This window comes from Sylvia atricapilla, chromosome 3, assembly GCF_009819655.1.
Source record: "Sylvia atricapilla isolate bSylAtr1 chromosome 3, bSylAtr1.pri, whole genome shotgun sequence".
Taxonomy (NCBI): domain Eukaryota; kingdom Metazoa; phylum Chordata; class Aves; order Passeriformes; family Sylviidae; genus Sylvia; species Sylvia atricapilla.
The window spans coordinates 69,304,691-69,328,888 of NC_089142.1; the positions used below are offsets into that span (position 1 = coordinate 69,304,691).

At 38.9% G+C, this 24,198-nt stretch overlaps 1 protein-coding gene across 1 annotated transcript in view; it reads left to right on the forward strand.

Moving 5' to 3' along the window:
- Nucleotides 1-6,565: 6,565 nt before the first annotated feature.
- The window catches only part of ERO1B (endoplasmic reticulum oxidoreductase 1 beta), a 29,283-nt gene continuing 11,650 nt past the window's right edge, over nt 6,566-24,198 (forward strand). Inside the window, exons 1-8 of the mRNA XM_066315677.1 lie at nt 6,566-6,886; nt 11,275-11,394; nt 14,512-14,595; nt 14,976-15,017; nt 19,227-19,309; nt 21,139-21,212; nt 23,813-23,933; nt 24,024-24,070. Of these exons, the coding sequence (XP_066171774.1) occupies nt 6,797-6,886; nt 11,275-11,394; nt 14,512-14,595; nt 14,976-15,017; nt 19,227-19,309; nt 21,139-21,212; nt 23,813-23,933; nt 24,024-24,070 (661 nt within the window). The 5' untranslated portion in view covers nt 6,566-6,796. The remainder of the gene's footprint in view (nt 6,887-11,274; nt 11,395-14,511; nt 14,596-14,975; nt 15,018-19,226; nt 19,310-21,138; nt 21,213-23,812; nt 23,934-24,023; nt 24,071-24,198) is intronic.

The following is a 24,198-nucleotide window of genomic DNA, read 5'->3' on the forward strand; positions in this document are numbered from 1 at the left end:
ACGCAAGTACTGCAGAGCAACATCATCAGCTGCACTGGTTTCTCACAGATATTTAAACTTCGTTCTCTTAGGCTACGGGCACATCCGATGCCATGACAAAGTCAAATCTTTGGATATAATTGCTTTGGAACCCCACTGCCATCTCAGGCAAATTCTCTCACTTACTGTTTCGACGTAAAGTAACAGAGGCTTCCTAAACAGGGTCTGTGCATGAAATCACTCTCTAAATAAGAAATATTATGTATTGCTACTTAGTGTACAATGCAAGCAAAAGAAGCCAGCACAACTGAATTTGCTATTATAAAGATCACTTCGTGAGCCACCTGGCTCATTTATTAAAGAGGTAAATTTACAGACAGATTCTGTTCTGTTACACTGCGAGAGCTCAAATTCAGCCAACTGACTTACACTGGCATAACTGGCCTTTGGTTCATTAAGCGTTAAAATTGAATGTTTTCCCATGGATTATTTTTTATCTCTTATGCATGTTACAAATAACAATGATTAATATTAAAATGATGAATATTAAATTGCTCTTATTTCCACATTTTAAATTGCTGACAGTAGCTGTTATCCTGTTGTCAGGAACAAGCATTTCTCACACTGCAGCCTGGGAAGGGTGGGGTACGCACCACCACACCTGTTATTTGGTTTTTAGCTAACACCAGTAATATTGATGTATTTCAATGATTGTTCCATGCCTGTTCTTGTATCATTCTTTAATGAGCGTTGTCAAAATCGTTCTTACTTAGCTAACTGACCAGTGCAGAAAGCCAGCAATTATTTTGGCAAAACTAAATACAACTGTACCATAAAGGCTAAGTCCAGACTGAGATAACTTTAAGCAATGATATTCCATAGAATGCTGGATTAATTCTCTCATCAAATTTCTAAACCTAAGTACTGTCTGTAACTTATCTTGCTGTAACCCTATAGGCTACTAAATTCAGCATAACTAATCATAATGGGAAGAGTTCAGAATTTTGTAAATTTTCATTCAAATGCAGAATTAATAATTTCAAATAGTTTTCACAAATCAAGTCTATGCAGATCTCCCACTCCTTTCCTCTTGACCCCATCAAAAAACCCAGCCATATTTGATGAGGATAGAGGCTTTTCTCAAAGATGTACAAACTATCTGGTAATATACAGCTGGAGGAATTGTTGTTTGAAATAGCAATTAACACAGTCTCAAGGGGCTTCCCATCTTCTGAGAAGAAGATTGCAGACAAAACCATGGACATAAAAAACACAACTTCTATATCTCCACCAAACAAAACAAAAAAACCAACCAACCAACCAAACCCACCAACCACATACACACAAACCACCCGCAGAAAAACAAACAAAAAATTAAAACCATTTTTCTCAAACAGTTTGATCCTCTGTAGCTTTTCCACATGGAAATAGAGACTTTTGTTCCAGATCACAAATGCTACTATGACACAGGGGATCAGTAATATTCCCCATGCCTCGACACAGGTTGCCAATAGTCATGGCAACTGTGGGCCTGTCACAATCACATGGCAACCTTGTTTATTCTTCCTCATCTGTTTGCTTTCCACATTTTAAACGTCTTCACTTAAGGAAGTTCACATTGAGTAAAATACCTCTATGTCAACATAAACTCTTCACTCCTGCTGTATTTCAGGAGATTTAGGAAGAAACCTCCCTGCATTTTCTCTCCCAGTGTCTTCTCGATAGTTTTTAATTGTCAGCAGCTTCAGACTGCTGCTAGAAAAGTTCTTGAAAATTCTGAGGCTGCTTTGGAGAAGGAATAATTAACCAGCAGCCAAAAAGTTAAAACTACTTTCTTTGCCAATAATGATATTGGTCTGCTCTTTGACAGTTCTTTTAGAGGAACATCACGATTTTGACATTTAATTGACAGAAACAGCACTATATGGAGAAAATGTAAGAAATGACACATACCTAGACCATCTTATGTAAGCCTGTGGATAATTTGTTTGCCTGACAGGACTGCATGATGGGGAAATGTTCCCACCACTCCAGGAGCTGTGCTGCGTCCAAGTCAAACACATGCCACAGAAACAGTGAACCCTTGCTTTCTCTGGATTGACATGTTGAAACTGAGCCTAACACGATGGATTTCAGGCTGAGCTTATGCTTCTGCAGAGAGACCAGCACAGTCCCCCTGCCTGGCTGCTTGTTTCCATAAATGTACAATTTAGATGAGATCTATACCTCACGGTCAGATTTGCTGACAGATAAGCACGCACACTGAAAGAGCAAGTGCACAAATCTCAGGTGGTTTTTTAAACAAGATTATGTATTTTCATCACACCCACTATGCTCAGAAGTTTGATAGAGATAGTAGCTCATTCCTGTGTTGCTAATCCTTCTTAAAAAAAAGTAGAGGTACTACAGGAATGTCAATACTCCATAGATGACTTCTGCTAGTCACTCAGGTCATGCTGTTATAGACTACACAATGCACTTTGTTAACGTCCAGCTGTAACACATGTTACTAGAGGATACAAAAAGAACGACACTCACTTGTCAAATTGAGAAGGGAGAAAAAGAAGAAAGTTTGTTCTGATTTGGGGTTTAAATAGTGTTTGGACTTTGACTAGTGATTGGGAGATGAGGTTAACGCTTTTGTGACCTCACTGGTCAACCCAGAAATCGGTCAATTTGTCCTTCTTCCTGGAAGGAATGTATTATTTACCAAACATTAGTCTTTGTTTATTTTACAAGTGTGAAAATTCCAGTACAGAATGCAAAAACATCAGAAGGCTGATAAATCAAAGCAACAAACACACACACAGGAAACATGGAAATGAGAATACAGGTGTACAGCTAAGATTTGTAGTTAGTTTTTCACCACCTACAAAAACTTCCTAAAAAATGTACTTCCTCCCTGTAGTTTGCTATTCTTTATTTTTTACTGCATTCTATCTTTCTTGCTTTTTTCCTCATAGTCCCTGTGAAAATATTGCTGTATTTTGTTATTAAAAATTTACCCCATTTTAGCACTATACTGAATTTGACACATTGTTTTGCCACTTAGAGTGTTTTGCCACGCTCCTGCAATAACCCTAGACATCCCTAGGTACTTTTCAGAAGATATTTGCACCCACTGCTGCAGACTTGAGCATAGGTTGTGGTTTTAAGGCAGACATCAGTAGGTGGGAACAAGATGTCAGTGTGGCATGACTTGCAAGGAGGCATAACTTGTATCAGGCCTAATGACAGCAGGACAGAACTGGCCTGAGGGTGTACAAGCTCTTCATGGCAGGAGGCCTGACAGACCACAGAGCTCATGTGCCCTGGTACTTGGCTGCTTTCTGTACTTCCATCAGGTGGTTTACTGAAAGTCCTTACCCACAGCTGTGCTTTGCTGTATCATTGAAATCTAGACTACCACAAGATGTTCCATTGCTCAACAGGCACTGCCCTCCCACTGCGGCTGTTTGCCAGACTTGAACAGAAGTTTGTGACATATTGATTCCTCTGGTTTACTCTCCTAAGTTTAGGAAGGCCTCACTCAAAAGTTAATTTGGAAAAATAAATAAAGGCAAAAGTTTCAAGGGCAAAAAGTTTCAAAATAAAAATCCACATTTCAGATTACTGAAATCTAGTTAATGAACCTAACAGCTGGGATTTTTCAACTTTCTCCTAATGGGAAATGTGAAGCCACCCTGTTTTACCATGTATGTTCACTTAAATCAGTCCATAATAATCTCTTAGATCCATTTTTACACAGTTGATGCCCATAGATCATTATTTCTGTCTACAGCCAGAGTCTGTAAGCTCAATTCTGGCAAACACGAGCTGGCTAAAAAGCACCATTGGAGGTAATACAATAAAACTTGCAGGACTTGATCAGTTTCAGGCCAGGGGCCAGTTTGGTGATTGCAGATTTGCTGCATCCACTCGAAGACTCTCTCTCTCGTGCACCCAGATCTGTGCCTATGCTAGAGAATAACAGAGTCATGAGGAAAAGGTGACTCTGATGTGCTTTACTCAATTCTTTAATACATTTTTACTGTATTTAGTTCCTGTGTTCTGAATACTGTTTTTAGTTCCTGTGTTCAAGCCTTTCTTTGCTTGCACATACAAAGAAGACATGAGTGCTTGTAAATGAAACTGTCCACATGTGTAACAGCAGTGCATATTATGAAATCACAGGAGATGTTTGTTCCTATGACAACCACGCTGAAAAATTAAACATATAGGCCAGACTCTTAATGGCCCGAGCAAACTGTAAACTGTGATTATCCCTCTCCCCAGTCCTCAGCCCTTGCTAAAATTTCATAACATTGCGGCAAATTTCTTTAAAAGAGGCTTAGTAGACACAACTTTGTACTATGCTGTTGGGTTTTAATTGCAATTGTAAGATTGCAGATCGTTCCTGAAACTGATTTCACACAGAAATCCTCTATTAGGATTTTTATGTTTGGAGTATTTTAGACATTTTTATACCACAAGTAAAGTAGCATTCATAGATTTAAATTGACACTAAAACATAAAATAAGATTGAAAATACCCTAGAGTGTAGAAAACTGTGTTAAGCTACATTCAGCTCTGCTATCTTAGATAATACTTACATATAAAAGGAATATTTCTTTTATTGCCTCTTAAAATTATCCATTATATATTTTACAGCCAATTCCTAATCCTTCTAATAATGGTAGTAAAAACCTAAACCACAACTGACTTCTGATACAAGCACTTCAGAGGTGAAGAAATAAAGTACCCTCTGTAACCTAGAGTGTTCTGAACTGAAAACAAAGCAAATTCTATGACTTAAAAATATGATGGTTTACTTATAACTTTTAGAGTGCTTTAAGTAGCCCAAGTATGCAACAGTGCTTTATTCTTCCAAGGTTTCAGGGCTTTTCTAAATACTCGTGATGGAAACTTTTTTCCAAAATCAAAGGTACAAAATGTAAACAAATACAATGAATTCACCTTAATCAGCTGAATAGAAACAGTTTCTTTGTGAGAAGTACAAACCACTTGTGATAAAGTATGGAGTACTGATACTGAGAGCAAACTCTGGCAATGTAAACATTAACACTAGCTGTTCTGCTAATTTCTTCTCGAATATCTAGCTAATGCATTGCTCCACTGATGATAGAAGTAGGAATAGGTTCTCTGTTCCCACATTATGTTGCAGTGCCTGTACTCCAGAGAGGAAAGAAAGGAGCATTTACATCATCTCCCTGGAACCAGACTAACTACTGCCTACCTCATCTTATGGTCTCTGTAATTCCTAGACACCATCCCTTCGACACATTTTCAGCAATGCAAAAATCTGTGACATACTGGCCCCTTAAGGACAAATGTAATGGAAACCTAATTTGAATTAATTTGTAAGTAAATAACAAAGATCAATCTTAAAACGTTTAAGCTCTCTGATGGTAGCTACCCTAGACGTAAAGCTTGTCTCCACACTCCAGCAAAGGGGTAGTCTCCAAATGAAAGGGTCTAATAAGAACCTGAGTTAGCATCTGAATTGAAAATAAAATCCTAATTGCAGCAACCTCGCACATTAAATCAATGCAACACTCAAAGTTTTTCACAGAAATATTACTTTTTGCAATTCTGGAAATTAATTACAGATGAACATTTAACTGTTGGGAGCAAAAGATTAGTTCTGAGCTGTCCCAACAGTGAGGCAGGGAGTCCTGTGGTCCTGCCCAACTCACCCACATAACGCTGGGGCAGCACAGTCCCAGCCTGCTGGCTTATACTGGAGTGCACTGGGATATGGTGGGCCAAACTGCTTTATACAGGTCGGGACTGGGTGGTAGGGACTGGACCAGATTTAGACTGGGGTTATAGGGAGATATGCTGAGACACAACTGGTTGGTTCAATCTGTGGAAGAGGAGGGTGAGGAGAGACCTCATTGTGGTCTTCCACAAAGGGAAGTGGAATGGCACATACCGATCTTTTCATTCTCATGACCAGTGACAGGACCTGAGGGAATGGCCTGAAGTTGTGTCAGGAGAGGTTTAGGTGGGATATTAGAAAAAGGTTCTTTACCCAGAGGGTGGTCGGGTATTGGAACAGGCTCCCCAGGGAAGCAGTCACGGCACCAGGCCTGACAGAGCTCAGGAAGGGTTTGGACAACATTCCTGGGCACGTGCTATTACTCTTGTGGATGGCGCTGTGCAGAGCTAGGAGCTGTACTGTGGTGACCTCTGTGGATCCCTTCCAACTCAGGGTATTCTATGATACTGGGCTAAACTGGTTGAGACTGGCTTGGCCTGGGTGCACAGGCCTGGCCTCAGTTTAGGCTGGGATGGAGGATACAGTGGCACTCACTGGCCCGGGCGGGTTTCTCAGCCCCGCTCCGCCGCCCCTCGCGCGCCCCTCCTCACGCGGCCCTCCCGCCGCCGCGCGCACGCGCCCAGCCGCCTCCTCGCGCGCCGCCGCCACTTGTTTTGGAGGCGCGCGTGGTCCTCTCCGATTGGGCGCCGCCGCCCCGCCCCGCCCCGGCCCCGGGACCGGGACGGGAACTACATCTCCCGGCGTGCCGCGCGGCGGCGGCCCGGGAGCGGCGGGTGCTGGAGTGGGGTGGCGGCGGTGGTGCCGCTGCTTCGTGACAGGATCCCGGGAGCGCGCGGCGGCGCCGCGGGCGGGTCGCGGGGAGCGCGGCGCCCCCGCCCGACGGGTCCCGCCGCCCGCAGGAGCGGCCGCGCCGGGAGGAGACGCTGCCGCCGCCGACCCGCGGCGTGTCCCTCTCCTTCCTGTGCCGGCGGCGGCGGGGCGAGGGCTGCCCCCTCCTCCGTCAGTCGCGGCGGCGGCGGCAGCAGCAGCAGCAGCATGAGCGGCGGCCGGAGCGCGGCGGCGAGGGCACGGCTGGCAGCGCGGCTGCTGGCGGTGCTCGGCTGCATCCTGACAGCGGAGGCCCAGGTAGGAACGGGCGGCTGGCGGGACGGCAGGGAGCGGGGAGGGAGCGTGGCCGGCCAGGGATGCCGCTGGCTGTGGGTAGGGCTGCGGAGCTCTCCCGGAGAGGCGGGAGGTGCGGTCACTTCGGGGGGCCCTGGGGGAGAGGGCAGCTCTGGGCCGTGTCATGTGCGGGCTCCCCGCGGAGACGTCGGGGAATTTCTTCTTAGAGTCTGTAGCCCACGTCCTTCCCCTTCCACACCCTGCGGCTGGCACTTGCCGGGCTCCGGCCCGGCGCCCATGCCGGCGGTCTGCGGGGGAAGTTGGTGGACTGGGAGCCCCAGGTAGCGCCAGTCGGCGGGGTACGCTGAGGAGCTCTAGGCTGGATTGTGCCCGTGGCTTCAGGCAGAAAGTTCGGTGCCCTGATGAAGTCTGTGAGAAGCTGTATGTTCCGATGGTGATGTCAGTGCCCGGGCTTGGTCGCGTCTGTTTGCCCACATTACAGGCAAGGATGAGAAGACTCCTTTCTTCTGCAAGCTGCCTTCACAGCTTTAGGAGGGCAGGTGTCTGTAGATAGGAGCTGTTCTTCCACCGTGTGACCGTGACTGAAATGATAGCTGGTGTCAGGTAGGAGAGGCTTTCAGCTGGGCCAAAGACCTTGGAGTGAGTTTATAGAGGAATACACCGTCCACGTGGAGCAAACCTTGTCCTCTGGATTATTATTTTTCTTATATTTTCTAAATTTTAATGTTGTATAATACTCTATACTGTGAGTGGCCATCCAACGCAGTGATGACAGTAGCATAAATAACTTTTATTACAGCTTTTTTTGTTGTTGTAAGTTGAGTTTGTTTCTGATTTACATTATTTTGGTAACTATTTTAACATAACTAAATGCTGATTGAAATGGAATTCTTAAAGAAGCACTTAATAAGGTGGCATGGGGTTTTTTTGTGATGCTTGGCAGAGAGACTGGTTGTTGTTCTTTCATAAGATTGTTGGCATATTGTGTTCAGAGTTTGGCTTGTGCAGGGAAAGATAAGCTAGCCCATAGTTCTTGGAGTCATGTTACCTGAGGCTGTTCTCTCATTCTGCAGCCATGGCAAAGTAAAACATCTAAGGAACAAAACAAGGTGTCCCAGGTGGTCTTCTAATTGTTGAAGCAATTAAAGCACAACAACCCGATAATACTAATAAGGTTGTTTATATGAATAGAATGCTTATTATTCTATCCAATTATTCAAGCTTTTTCCTTAATATTAAAGCGCTGACTGTGGGGTTTTTTTCTACAGTTCATAAGGAGAAATTGATGCAGGTTGGACATTGACCTTTTCTTCTGAAAGGTTGATTTAGCTTGGAGAAGATAAGTTAAAAGTTTCACTTCTCCAGTATAGCTCTAATACCCTCTTAAGAACTAAACTAGGTTTGACAAAACCTGGAAGTACTTTGATAAGCATATTGGAAACGTAAAATAAATAGCAGCTACGTAGTGTCAGATGACTTCTTGAACACGAATTATAGTAGGTGAATGCTTTTATAGTTTAGTGTAGAGTTCAAAGTAATTAACAAATGAAAAGAAACCATGATACTTGTCCATTGTAATAAAAGTGTGATAACTTACTGTGCAGTTTGACTTTATATTGTGGACTAAGTGTAGTTCAATTTAAAAAAGGCAAAGTACTAATTGCTTGAATAACAAAGTAGTTCTTGCAATATGTAGTTTTAACCATTATAATACACTGCTCTTATTTTGGTGTCCCCAGTTTAAAAAAAAACAAATTAATTGGAAGATCCAGATGTTGACAAAAATGAAACAATTTTCTGCATTTTCTTGGAGTGTTCCATCATAAGTGAGACTACTGAAGCCTGCACTTTGACTAATTAGAAAAATCTCTGACTAGGGTACTTGAAGCCAGCGTTGCTGTTGCATCACTGTGCTGTGAACTGACACCATGCTGTGCAGCATTAGTGTTTCATATATGCTGTTAAAGGGTTTTATAATTTGTGGTTTGGTACAGATACAACTTAGTTTAATTTTAGAGCATGCTTTCCAAGGAAACATTGATTTTGCTATTTTATGTATACAGGGAGCTAACTGTTCCAGTTCTGAAAAGTTGTGAGGAAAAAAAAATGGAAAAGTTAGTTTGCTTGCTCTGGTACTCTGAATTAATTTTTCTCTTCATCATTTCCTAGATCAGTTCTAGTTTTTGAGGAGGAATAATTTCCAAAACTTCTTTGCTCTAGGTAAACTACTGCGTTTTCAAATATGCTCTTAAAATTGAGGTCTTAGTTAAATAAAAAGGCTGCAATTTTTTATTTTGTCATGAGGATTTTTCATTGAGTGTAACTATTGCATTTATCTGGGACATTTTTTCCCTGAAAAAGCATTTTCCATTTTGCATAGATGGTAAAATTATTTTTGTAAGCAGTGGATAGTCTAATGAGCTGATCATCAAGTTACTTTCCTCCTCTTTATCTTCTCAGTCCAAAAAACTCTTTCTTGTATCATCCTGTTTATACAGTTCAGTTATATTTGAGCAAAATGTTCAGTTACCTTTTCACCTTTTTATATTGTAATGAAACGTTATACTTTTTGCTTTGTGGTGTGGTGTTACCTGTAAAGGCTGCACCTTTACAGATTTCTGCCTGTGTGATCAATAAGAAAAGTTGAAATTTTAAATAAAATTATTCTAGATTGAAGTGCATGGGGGTTTTATTTCTGTAAGCATCATTAATAACAAGACTGGCTTTGAAGCTGGCAGTCATGTGGACTGTGAAAAACCTGTAATTACACATTGGCTCTTTGACAGTTGTTTGCCCAGGTTTGAAGTTGGATAACATTAACAAGGCAAGCATAATAGCAGGGGAAAATTTTGCTTAAAGTAACTTTTCTTAAATTAATTTTACTTCATTGCCATATCTGCTCTACAGAATTGTGACAATTTATTTAGTGCCTCAGGAAAAGTAGGATCTACATAAGGTTAATTTTCCACTTGTGGGCTTTATTGCCATATCCTCACCTCTTTATTCTCACAGAGGGTTGGGGGAAATCCATTTTCCAGGCCTCCTTTATGCTTCATAACGGAGCAGAAGCCTAAAATTTGGTTTCTAGTAGCTCTTTCACATCAAGCTTGGTTATATAAGAGTATCTGTTCTGTAAAGTACGGGAGTGATTTATCATGCATAAAACAGATTAGATGTTTTCATAATCTCATCTGTGTGAAATCTGTGGAGGAAAAAGAAGCCACAAAATTTTTTTTTGTCTCCTTTTCCACATAACATTTTAATAGTTGGAAGTTCTTTTAATCCCATGCAAGATATAAGATGTGTGGGCATTTCTATTTTAAATAATTTCTGGGCCATAATGGATGTCAATGAATTTCCCGTCTGGCTGAAGAACAGAAGCAGTAAGCTCCAGTGCTTGGTTCCATTCCCTTATAAACATATCTGAAGCCTTCATACATGTTTGTAGTAGTTTAAGAAGCTATGCCTAAGAGAGATAGTTTAGATTTATTGGAGTTTATTATATAACTGTTCACAGAATCATGCTTTCAGTGTCACACTTTTCAAGAAGACACTGCCAGGGTCTCAACAGGAGTGTTGCCGTAGCCCAGTGTGTGAGGTTGGTTGGAGCTGTCCTCTCTGCTGCATGCAGTCCTGCCTTCCCTTTCTGTGTTGGCAGTAGAACTTCTGCACTTGTAGTGTGCGCTGCTTTTCACAGAGGTGGTTTTATCCCAGGGCAGTAGCAGTACAGCTTGCTGTCTTGACACAAGAAGAAGAATGAGACCTGGAAAAGTCAGACTCAGTTTCATGATAGATTCACAGCATTGCAATACAGATCCCTGTGCCTGGTTTTCCTTGTATTTATTTGTTGAATTCATTTGTGAAATTGCAAACTTCTTGGGTACAGAAGAACCTACGCTCCTCTTCCCCATGCCTCTAAGGAAACTAGATGAGTGTTTTCACACTTTGAGAAGAAATATGAAAATAAGATGACAGTGTGTGATTGTAGGGGTTTTTTTAGGCAGTTCGACTCGTGAGCATTTGGTAGAAGAACAGTTGAAATGCAACTTTGCTAATATACCACATGTTTGTAATTTGGAAAAATCTTGTTGCTTATTCTTCAGAAAGTTCTGTATGTGGAAAGCGTCAACAAATTTCAGGGGTGAAATTGTTAATCTCGCTAGCATTGATTTAGCAATGCATTTGGAGGTGGGCTTAAGCTCAAAGTGCTACAGTTTTACTTTGAGTTTGAGGTATGTTACAACGTATTTTGTGATAAGCAATATTTGCTATGAAACTGCATTTTTACTAGTATTTCTTTCTATTACCATGTTTTTCTCTTTAAAGTATTTTTCTGCAGTTAATATTCTATTTCTATATTAAATAAAAACGTTTATGTATTTTTTCAATAGCTCACAGGAGTCCTAGATGATTGTTTATGTGACATAGAAAGCATTGATGACTTCAATACTTTCAAGATCTTTCCCAAAATACAGAAATTGCAAGAACGTGATTACTTCAGATATTACAAGGTACACTTCAAATGTTCTTTTTCCCTGAATAATTTAAATAAAACACCGAAAATATAGGAAGAATTGTGTATCAAGTCAACTTGCCAGTTTTAAGTTGCCTGTTAAAAGCCCATAGCTCTTCAATTTGGTTGAAGCAGGTTCTCAGTCCCTGACAGTTATGTTGGTAGTAAGTCTTGTTTGCTATATTCATCCTGGAGTCAGTGACAGTAAATCATGACTGCTTTCATTCAATTGATAAGTGGTAATTTTAAAGATAGTGCCTTTGTACTGCTGCATCTGGAAAAGTGTCATATTTTAGCAATTTTGTGACAGCATGCAGTGCTTATCTTCTAAGAAATGTGTATCATTTGAAATGGAAATATTGCCTTGATTTACTTTTCTAATAAATTGCTGTTTTATTTCTGATACTAGTTTTTGCTATCTAGAAAACTGTTATTCTGTTGAAAAATAGGTAGAACTGTTTCTTTTTCAAGTAGTATGTAACATTACTTTTTATACTTGAAACATTTTTTTTCTATATATTACGATCTGATATGCAAACGAAGATTTGAAGCCTAATACTTCTGTTTTCAGATATGCTTAACTTGAAAGTGAAGTTGCATTTTGACTGAGCTAATCAAGTGGCTGCCTACCTCTGGAAAAAGGAGTTCACACTCTTCTAGGGCAGCATCCTGCCCCTTTGCTACTTTTTACCTCTCAGGCCAATGCATCTCTTTAACCTGGTAGATATTTAAGTTTGGGTGTTTTCGTTTCTCGTTTGGTAGGGGTTTTTGTTGGTAAGGTTTGTTGATTTTGTTGGGCTTTTTATTGTTTTGTTTTGTTTTTTGTTGGTTTTGGGTTTTTTCCTCCTCAGGATGTAAAAAGTCATCTAACTGACCTGGAATGGGACAAATATTAAACTCAGAAGGAGAAGAAAGCACTAGACTCTTCCCTTTCTAGCCTGAGCAAGCAGTAATGTGTAACTGCACCTTGAATCTCCTGCTACATGATATAGTTCTAAATTCACTTTTCAGAAGAAACAGGATATGTGCAACCTCAGTACTAATATATCACATAGTAGTGGTAATGAGATTCTCCAGAGTCAACAGAAAGATACAAAACAAAGTGTGTGAGGATGAGGAGCAACAGGTATATGAGACTTCCTACCGCAGTAATTTCATCTTGCAAATTTAGAGCTAATGTTCATTTCAACTGCAGTTCTGCAGATTATACTCTAAAGGTGTATTGCAATCCTGCCTCATCTTTTATACTGATCTTCCTAATAGATGGGCAGTTCCAAGGGCCTGTGTGCAGGCCACCCAGCACCACACTTCACTTGGTACTTCCAGTGGTGGCAGGGAAGAATTTCTGTTGAACAAGCAAACTGAGCAAGTCAGTCAGAACGTTCTTCACCCTTTGCTGTTTCAATAAGCAACAGCTTTTTTGATATCCTTGTGGAGAATGATGGAAGTGCTTTTCAGCACATAAATGGATGTGGAAATTGTGAAGGTGGGTGTTGTGGTTTAGGAATGGTACTCCCCACCATACCACACACCATTTGCTCTCGTTCCCCTGTTTTTCCTTTCCCTCTCCGTGCTACCTCAGGATGGAGATGAGAATTGGAGGCACAAAAGGTAAAGACCATGGGTTGAAATAAGAACAGTTCTCTGGAAACAGCAATGAGATGAGAAAATGAGCAGTAACAGCAGCCCTACTGATGACAGAGGGCATAAGAAGAGAAGTGTAATTTTCTGCTGTGTTTTCTCAACTGGAAAGAACCTCTTCTCCCTGGGAGAAAGTCCTTTTCCCCTGCCCCTGGCAATGATGTGAGGTGGTATACAGGACCTTAATGTACAGTACTGAATGGATGAGGTAGTTTTTATTTAAAGGCCAGAAAAAACTTCATAGTATCTTGCAGAAATTGTGCTAGGTGGCTTCTAAATAGTCGAACACTTCCCAATGAAAGAAATAAAGAAATAAACATTTGTGTCTGTAGTTTTATACATCAAAACACACAAACTGTGGAAACCTTATGATCAAAAATTGGTCTTTTAATTTATGAAAGGACTGAATAATACTCTGAGTGATAATAATGAAATCCAATACCTCATACCCTGAAGAAGATTGGATGTTCTGTGTAGGCAGTACATGATTGATTTGATAAAAGTACAAGCACTGTACAACCTCAGTTTGTGTGTGTACTAGTTTTCAGTGCTCTTCAGTCATTCTGGGACTTGTGCATCTTGATTTGCATGTGTTCTTTCTGAGTTAATCTGCAGTTTAGGCAGCAGTATACTTTTTTTACAGCCTTCTTCTGTGTAAAAACTGTGGCTGCCTAGGTACTTGTATCTTTCTCAGTGTAACCATTTTTTATTGTGAGAGTTTGCTTTGAAGCAGGTTGTAATTTGACCATGTTAGCTGGTCTTTTTTGGTAGAAATTGGTGGGAGGTGAAAGTTTTATAAAATAGATCTTGTTGTGAAGGTGATGTAGCATGTAAAACTATGTTTTTCTTTATTTAAAAAGGTACAAATGAACAAGTACAAAAAGTTATTTTGCATTCTTTTTTTCTTGAAATGGTGTTTGTGCATTGAATAGAGGAAATGGGGGAAAGTAACCTAAAATCTCTGCTTTTATTATATTTATGCTAGCAAGGTTTGAACTGTAATGAGAAGATATTTGTCATCACTTCCACGTAGAAGTTGTACCATCTGCTAAAAGTCTTATCAGGGTTTTTTTGACTGAGGAATATCTTTAACATTTTAAAATAATAATCTGGTTTTAGTTTGATTTTGAAATCCAAAATCATCCAAGCACGTATTTGAATTAGTAAATTTCAGTTTCAATTTAGTAGTGAGAGATTTAATTTTTGCTTTAATATGCTGTGTGGTTGTGTTGATTCACTGGAGACCATTATCATTAACAGTTTTACTGCACAAAGCTTCATCTTATGGAGTTAGAGAGACTTATTAAAATAAACCAAATGACAGACCAAACTCCCCTAGACTTAAAGTATTTTATATAATACGTTTTTCCTTGTATCTTCTCTTTAATTTAAAGGATTTCCTGATACTGAGAGCTTTCTTCTACAGTTGCCTTATTTAAGTGTGGATTGTAAACTTCTGGTTTTCTATGTTTAGGTCAACCTGAAGAGACCGTGCCCATTTTGGGCTGATGATGGCCATTGTTCTATCAAAGATTGTCATGTAGAGCCTTGTCCTGAGGTATGGATCAAATAATATATAATAGAAAGAGGGGTTTTGGTTAAAAATTTGCCAATTTTCAGCAGCTAGTACAATAGTTACTATACTTACTAGTGAGAAATTTAAGTGAAAGCAACAAATTCCTTTTCCATTCTAAAAGTAGAAATACAGCCACAGTATTTTGTGAATAAAGCAGATAGCCTCAAGAATAAGCTCTAATTCTTTTGTAAGCTGTAGCACTGTTTTGGATATAACACGTTAAGAAGGTAAAGGAGCAAGTTAATTTTTAAAAAAATAAGTTTGCTTTGACCTCTATAGGAATGATACCTAATTTGTAGATTTTAATCAAGCTTAAATATTTCTATGAGCAATGTAAAAGCTGTGATTTATTTTGTTTTTAGAGTAAGATACCTGTTGGAATTAAGGCTGGGAGCTCTAATAAAGTAAGTACTCCTTTATTTTCAAAGTTCTTTCTGATTTTTTTTTTAATCTTAACTTTATAATAGGTACGAGACTTTTATGTTACAAACCTTCAGTGTTTGCATACTGATGAAATAGTTAAGATAACTGATAAATTCCTGTATGTGGCTTTACCTTTTTACCTTTATGTGTAGTAGTGTTTCTGACATAGCTGGTACTATGGTGTAATTTTGAGTCTGTCATTGCTGAAGAGCTGGTGCAGGCTCAATCAATGAATAACAAGGGACAGCAGTGCATGGCCACAGAATGCCTGATGCAAAATTGTTGCTGAGTACAGGCCACCTTTTAAAAAGCTGTAGACTAAGATGCACAGAGGCAGTAGCAGCTCCTTCTTTTTTAACCATCATAAATAATCACAACATCTAATATTAAAAGAACCCGAATGATGGAGTTCTGCTATGCCTTATTTTCAAGAGGTCTTTAGTCCAGAGATTATTTGCTCATTAGTCTAAAGACTGTTTAGGCCAAGTGGCCAGTGCAAACTTAAGCAGTCAGTCTGTGCTGTTGGCTTTTGTTTGCATCTCTCCAAGCCATCCTTCCTAGATCACCAAGTGATCCTAGCAAAGACAAATAAGTCAAGAGGCTATATATGCCTAGGAAAAGAGGTCAGAGCAGAAACACTACCCACACACCCCAATATCCAAGAATGAGGATTTTAGCAGTTGATGGGATAATGGTGCCCCAATGAGAGATCTTCCTATTGAGTGCCTTGACTGTGTTGTAGGCACTCACTTCTTGATTAACTATTGTACCTCTATCCTCCTCAGTGCCTTCTGCCTCACTGGGCAGACTGAGTGTGGTTCACCACATCATAAAGGACTTATGAAAAGGACTGTTGGCATTAGATTTAGATTTCATGCCAAGAAATGTTATCAGAGATAGCTGAGATGTATCATTGTGAATTGATGACTTGTGCTCTGCTGTCTGCAACAGAGCAGGCAAGTCTGTCCAAACTTTAGCTCAAGAGGAAATCTTATTTCTTTTATACATACATTGTTAACTCGCTGTGAAGTAAAGACTGCCTCTTCATTTAAAGGTTCCTGGTAACCAGAGAAGAAAAATCTTTCTCACTGACGTGACCTAAATGTCAGTCGTTTGCCATTCCAACACAAGCAGCAGTAGTTGCTCTAAAAAGCTGACACTATCTCTGGGCAGCAGATTTTGTGTTTTAGCTGAATAATCTGTTGCCAGTTCTCTTTTTCATTTATTCTTGTATCTTCCAAGTTTGATTGTAGAGAAAATGCTTCCTGGAATACCATAATGCCTCCTAAAGAGAGAGACTGCAAGACTTCAAAGACTGTTTCGGAAAGGATTCTTGTGGCAGGCATTTGAGCTTCTTGATTGATTAATCTTGAGAGCCATAAATAAGTTGTTAAATAGTAACTAAGGAGTATGCTGTTCATTAGATATTTCACATGAGCATATCAAATTGGATTTATGACGAAAAAACAGATGCCCTTTGCTTGCACCACAATAAAGAAAGTGGAATAGATTCTTTGGAAAGCTGTAATTTGCTGTATGTTCACCACAGTGGTTTCCTTTGAGTTGCCTTGCAGATTGTTGAAACCAGCTACAGAAAGGTAGGCAATTCCGTACCTTTAATCTGCAGTAGAAGACACTAATATGTGCTGCTGGTCTCTTAGAGAAGCAAATATTTCTGAGTGAAAGTTGTCATCAGAATGGACATAAAGCTTACCTATGCCATTTTCTTACTTCTTATGGTTCAGTTAAATGATCTTCCATAGAGCCAGTTAAAAATTGAAAATCTCTTTTAATATCCCTTTTAAGGAAATACCAAATTCATTGTAGTATGAATGTTTTGTTTCAAGCACTGTACAAGTACTGTGCTATTAGCTTATGCCAGTTTCCCATTTGGGGAAGTCTTGCACCTTATGGCTTATCTGTAAAGTACTGGGTTAAAAAAAGGGAGTGGTTTTTTACCCCAAGGACATACGTGTCCAGTTTCTCTCTCATCCTGATAGTGTTGGTCTTGGAAAGCTGAAAATAACCAAAGGCATCTTTTTAATAATGAGAGTTGTAATCTCTTGAATAGATACATGCATGATAGAATCCTCTGGAGAGATTTTCTGTGGCTTCTGTCCAGTTTCCATTGCCTTTCTCTCCTAATGTAGAGGGGCTTGTAAACTTCTAGCTTTATTTAGGTTTTTGTGGGAAATTTATTTTGTTTGCTGAACAGTGAAGAAAACAGTTCTTTGGAAGGTTCATCTAGCTGTAAAGACCAAAGTTACACTTGTACAGCTTCCCCATAGGAGTGCAGTTAGCAATAGAGGATGTCTTTTTAATTCTTGACACCACCATAAGACTTGTGAAATAGTGCGCTAGAGGCACACAGTAATTTCCTTTTCTATAGTTCTGTTTCATTTGAGTGGTGAATGCATATTCTGTGGCTAGACATTAAAGCTGTATTAATCTTTGAAGCAAGGGACAGGATACAGTAACTCCAGGTTACAACATTCAACTTTGTAATTTACTTCCTGCCCTTCTCTTTTCATTTTTTTTATTTTTTTTTTTTTCAGTAACTGGCCTTAGGAGATCCTGGTTGGCAAGAACAGAAATTTTGTCCTGATCTTGTCAAGGGGTCAGAGAGCACTAATCCAACAACTGTTGCTATTTAACACTGGGGAATAGGAAAGGCTAAAAACCTTTTGTTTTGAGACCTGAATGTTCATTTTGTTAGAAACCGTAAATTTAGGATTCTAATCTTGGCAGTAACCTTTTTTCACTTCAGGGTTGGGATTGGTGTGCAACTCTAGACATGCAGAATGTTTACTCAGCATCTCAGTATGTTATTTCATCAGCAGTATCTGTTTCAGTCTAGGTTAAGGCCATTCTTTGTTTCCATTTTTCCATTTAACATCCATATAATGCTAAAGAATGAGGTCCCATGCCAGTCAAATCCAAGAAAATTGAGTGAGAAATTCTTTCTAGGGTAAATATGTATGGGCAAGTCCCTTTACACAATTTAAATTATTTGTTTTTTCTAATCTCCTTTATTTCTTAGGTCTTCTGCTGTTTTTCCTTGTGTTGATTCAGGCAAATGTGTTTTTAAAAAGCAAATAATTTTGCTTACTCATCTGAACAGTTTTAATTAAATACTTCCTTGTTTTTTTTTTTTTTTTTTTTTTTTTTTTTTTTTTTTTTTTTTTTTGAGGGATACATATTGTGGTGGTACTTCGCCTCTGTCATCTTGACCACAGAACTGTCCTCAAAAATGAATTACTCTTTCTTTTAAAATTTATCATTCGTTTTATTAATTGACCTAAGGTTTAGTCTGGAAAAAATAGACAGACCTTCCCCCCTCAACCAATCCAAAAACCCCCAAATGGAGGAAATTGAGTTTATCTTTTAAGACAGCTCTGTAAATACTTTTTATGTTCCAAAATATAGAAGAACTTTTTGAACTTTAAGCTGACAGACTTAAATTCTCTGCTTACATAACTATATTATTATAGAATAGTGGGATCTAATCTTTAAGTCTTCAAATGTTTTCCTTAGAAGTGTTCCAGAATTTAAGTATTTTAGTGGATTACTTTAAAAAAAATACTTCAGAATCTAAGTTCAGCTGATATATTTCAATTCTGTCTTTAAAATAAGCAAAATTTGAGTTCAGCTGAAAAAGCTTGTCTTCCAGACCTGTGCACATCTGAAACGAGCTGATGAATTGGATTAAAGGCAACATAAGGGGGAAATAGCCAAAACTAATAAATATACCTACTGAAATGAAATTAAATAAAACTTGGGGTATGATTATACTTGGGGAAAAAAAAAAAAGGAAAAAAAAAGATGTGTTTATAGGTATGATGCTGTTCGTCTTTCAAGGTCCTTTTATGAGACTGTAAGTATCTGAAACACTGCATATTTACATAACAAAAGAATTTTGTTTAAACAAAAGACAAAACAAAATTTTGACCTCCTTGCCTGAATTCTCTGTAGCAGTTAAATTCACAGAGTGAAATCAGCCTGAGGAACTTCAGTAAAAAAAAAAAAAAATGGAAGTAAGAAATGTTCCAGAACCATATACTGCTTCTAGAATAAGAAGATTTCCCCTAATATTAGGGAACTCACTGGTAAACTTAGAAATACCCTTCACGACACCTGTTCTTGAGGATTCAGTAATTCATTTGCATATTAAATACTTCTTTTTTTTGCAGTATTCAAAAGCAGCAAATAATTCCAAAGAATTGGAAGACTGTGAGCAAGCTAACAAGCTGGGAGCAGTTAACAGTACCTTGAGGTATGCTATGATTTACATCAACAGTACAAATATAGTAAGAAAGGAACATTTTATTTTTTCTGTCTAATGGGCTGGTTTTTGTTCTTCATTCTTCCCATAACCCATTAGAAAGTAAATGGGAAATGATGCAAGAACATCTGAAGGCAAAGTTATTAAATGATAAGGAGACTTTTTTTGTTTAAAGTATGCTTTGATACCTCATAGTAGAGGTATCTTACAGCATCAAGAGTCAGAAGAAACTTGCAAATAGAATCGCTTTTTCTCTCTTCATTGTTCTAGATGACTGTGCATGATTAAGAGGTTTGGTCTTGCTTTGTTCCACTGTTGCACTGATGTGCCTATTTGTGATCATTCAGTGAACCAGATCAGGGAGTTGAGTTACTTTTGTTGTTGGCAAAGTTATTTTTAGCTTGGATCAATTCTCTGATCTTGCTTATTGCATGCCACTGTCAAGGTTGGGTGGGAGAATTCTGCAGGATGGTGTTGCCCCTGCGTACAAAAGACTGTGAACAGCATCTAGAAAACATAGCACTCTACTGTATTCCTCGCTTTTGAAAAATAAAAATAGAAGAAACATTCTTCACTGTTAATGGAAGGTTTTGTTGTCTGCCCACGAATTTCAGCAGTTCTACCTGGTAAAGATGTTGAAATTCTTTCTTGTGCCATGAAAAAATGACTGTTTCTGCCTTGTATGTGGTGTTTTAAGGGGAAGTAAGAAACTATTCTGTTCCTTTTCTATAAGGCAAAAGAATGTGAGACTGTAAATGGAGAGCTAGAGAAAATGCCTTTATGACAATAGGATAGATGATTAAAGCTAGGAGAGGGCAGGTAAGTGGAGGACAAGTTTGTCCTTTGCAAGTAATCCTCCATGTTCTCTACCTAGCAATGCATTATCATCTTGGTTTTAAGTTGTTTTACTTTTTAAGTTGTATTTCTTGTGGTTATCAAATCTCATCTGTTGGTAATTACCAGAGAATTTCCTCACCTAATGCTAAGTATGTTGTCTCCTATTGTGATTTGGCAGAAGCTTAGAAATTTATTTTGTTGTAGAATTGCCTCTGTTTGTAGAGTTGAGCTGGTGCTAATTTGATCAAATGGAATAGGTTGGTTTTGTTCTTTCAAGGTGCTTCCCTGCACCCTGGAGCAGAGTTCCCAGTCTTAAGTTTGCTTACATTTTGCTGTCAGTACTGTAGCATCAGTAGTTCTGTGCTGCACAGTCACAGAAGAAAGGTTTTGCACTGTTTGTGTTTCACAGTGTGGGAACTTCAAACTATTTGTCCCTCTAAGTACAGTGCACCTTTGAAAATGCTAGAATGAGTGGAACACCATTGTTATTAAAATGGCTTAGTACGAATCATATTCATAGAGTGCTTTAGCTTCAAAGAGGGATTTAGACAGCTAGTCTCCCAGTGAAAAGTAAGGCACTAACAGTTGTAGCTTTTACTGAAAGTACAGGTTATGAAAATAGGGTGATTCTTCCCTCCCCCACCCTTGAAGTGACAACTGCTGAAGTAGTACTTTGAAATGTGTTAAAAATGTATTCTATGAATATATTTTACCAAGCTCTTACTGAAGAAAGAGAAGCCACTGTGGTTTGTTCAAATAATGGTGAAATCTTTGTCTCAACATTAAGTTGACTTTTGAAGGTACTGCAGTTGATGCCTGCTTGAATCTCAGTGCAATTAACAAGGGGTAGCTCCATATATTCTCAAGTTTCAGATATACTGACTCAGAATCCACTTCCAACTTAAATGGGGGTTGTATTTCTTTCAGAAGTTCTTATTAACATTGTTTTAAAAGTTTAAAATCAATTCTTTTTCCTCCCCCAGTAACCAAAGTAAGGAGGCTTTCATTGACTGGGCAAGATACGATGATTCACAGGATCATTTTTGTGAACTTGATGGTAAAATGTTTAAGCTTTTTCAGAGTGTTTGTTTCATTTGCTGTCTCATAAAAATGTAAAAGATCATGGTTTCGGTACAAATAACCATTTTTAAGAAGTTTTAATTTTGTCTCAAGTGATAGAAATGTGACAGTTCATATCATTACCACAAAGTGCAAATTTTCACAATTTTACAAGGAGTGTTTGGTACTTTTGGAGTGTTTGGAGCCTACTCAGTGCACATTCACTGTTATCGCCTTTTAGTATATTGAACAGGAGATACTTATATACATAAAAAAGATGGATAACACTTTTTAAAAAGCTTCTTACAAAAAAATTTCATCTAGCACAAATATAAGACAAATGGCTTGCAGTTGGTTGTTCCTTACTTCTAAAAAACATTATTATTTTGTTGCTGTTTTACTGTTCTTGGACTGAGTTTGTTCCTCTTCCAGCCTTGCTGTTTTCAAGTAATCTCTGCACCTTTATTTGTAGGGACTTCCTTGTTGTTAAAACATTAGGATACTAGATTTGGTCTTTCCTCTACTCCACATATATAAGCCTTTTTATTTGCTTGTAACATTCAAAGCTCAAAGCAATGTTTTTCAGATAAGTGTGGAAATTGCCAACTTCAGGATTGACTACTTAAGTTCTTTTTAATAAATACTTTAGAAAGCTTTCTATGCTAGGAAAATTTAGGGCATAGTACTAGATAATACTAGATGTTTTCATCTACCTTTAGGCTTATGTTTGGTGTCACCTGTGCAAGTAGCAGCTGCAGGGGAATTAGCAGCTGCAGTTCTCTTTCAGCACTTCTGCTGTGTCTGATCTGAATGCTTTCTATATGAGCTGTTTCTGTAACAGCTGATGAGCATTACTGTAAGATCTGAACTGTTACATGGAATTATCTGCTGTTGTCTCTACTAGCTTCAAGTTGTCTACATGCATTTTTTAGTAATACTGAGCTGTGAAAGGTATAGTTGAGGAGCATTTCTTTTAGAAGTAATACTAACTGAAAGTAGTTCCTGATTCTAACTCCATCTATCCTTACATCATGCCCTGCTGAAGGAGGATATCCCCAGCTGTGTTCTTCCAGTGTGGTTTTTTGGGTGTGGTTTTTTTGGGTTTTTTTTTGTTTGTTTGGGTTTTTTTCATTGGCTCTGGTGTGCATCTTTGTGCATGGTAAGCTGATTAGGTTTACCTAAATAGCGGGAAAGAAAGTTGCCATCTCCCTGCCACCTCCCACACTGTTGTGATGAACCAGCTGGTTGGGTGAGTTTGTGATCTGGAGCAGGGAGAGTGAGAGAGAATAACTACTGGGAGTCATGGGGAGGAAGCAGAAAGCCTTGCTCTCTTCTCCTCTCTTCCTGTTGGGCTTAATCATAAACTAGATAAGGGAATTGATCTAGCTGAAAAAACTTAGTAACCTGGGTCGGCTTTCCTGCTCTCTGTTGCATGGCTCCCCAGTGCACATAGACTCAATTCTATGTGCATTACAAGAAGAAAAATTGACCCTGAAGTGATCAGAGAGTGTAGGAACTGCTTAGGTTAGCTACACTGTCAAATAAATAAAGCTGTAATTTGACTTCCTCTCATCTGACAGTCATTGTTTGTCTTGTATCGTTCTCCTTTGTTTGTTTTTGCTGCTGCTGCTGAAGCAATGCTTAACTGCTCATGCAGAATCATCTCTTCTTTTTTAGAGCAGCTTCACTCTCTGTTTCTGTGGCTGTTTTTTAGTGTCTGAGGAAGTACTACGTGGCACTTCTTGGTCTATTGCTATGAATAAGTCTCTGGACTTTCGGCTTGTATGTGGGGTTGTCTAAGCATGAGTTGATCTTGACCTAGCATTTCAAAGAGGGGTGAATTCCTCCTGCTTTTTACTGGTTGTACCTTGAAACTATTTCTGTTTCTACTGTGTTTTTAAGCAGAGAGCCCTGTTTCACAATTTTCTTTGGATAAGTTACCTGAAATTTGTAGTGAACTTCCAAGATGAGGGTATAGCATGTTGAAAGGCTGCTTAAGTAACATCCTTCTTGTTGTAACCAAGAGATGTGTTCTGCAATATGCTGAAAATTTTGTTCAGTTAAGCAATGTGGTTTTCTACCAGTATACGAGGATATTTGGAGGAAAAATGGATTTAGCCAATAAATTTACAGTATGTACCAGCTACAAGATGTACTACTTTGATCTTGCCTTCATTAAGGACCTACTGTATGTAGTATACTCATTTCATAAAAGCAACCTCCTCAACCAAATACTGACAGACAAGCCCTAAATTTGGAGGACACTTAAACACAACACTGTTTATGTCTTAGCCTAGGGTCAGGGAATCCAGTGCATGTCGACTGTTTATGGCAGACTTAAAGAAGCCACATAGATGATCATCAGACATTATAGAAATTAGAGACACTCAGGAGACTTTGGAATAGATTATATACTTTTGAGCTTTGCATTTAGCGTGTATATTGCTGCATTTTTACGTACATGGAACTTAAAATGCAACTGGAAGACAGAATAGTATTATATGAGACCTTGTTTATATTTAGTTCTGTGTGATTGGTTAAATTAAATCTTTTTCAGTCGATCACTTGGTATATGTAACAATTTTTTTTCCTATTTAGATGAGAGATCTCCAGATGCACAGTATGTGGATTTGCTGCTGAATCCAGAACGTTACACTGGGTACAAGGGACCTTCTGCCTGGAGAGTATGGAACAGCATTTACGAAGAAAACTGCTTCAAGTAATTGGAAGGGAGAGGAGGCCTATTTCTTACACTTGTACCTCAGTTTAGCTAAAAACTGATCTTTGTGTTTTCTAACTTATTTTTTAGGCCTCGATCTGTCTATCGTCCTTTAAATCCACTGGCGCCTAGTAGGGGTGGGTCTTGTCTGTTTTATTTTCCAATGCACTTCTTTTAACATAGTGACTGTTGCAGTACAAGTGATACAGATAGCAATCTTCAATCTGTAGGTGTGCCTTCTGCTTTTTTAATTTCTTCTGTAGAA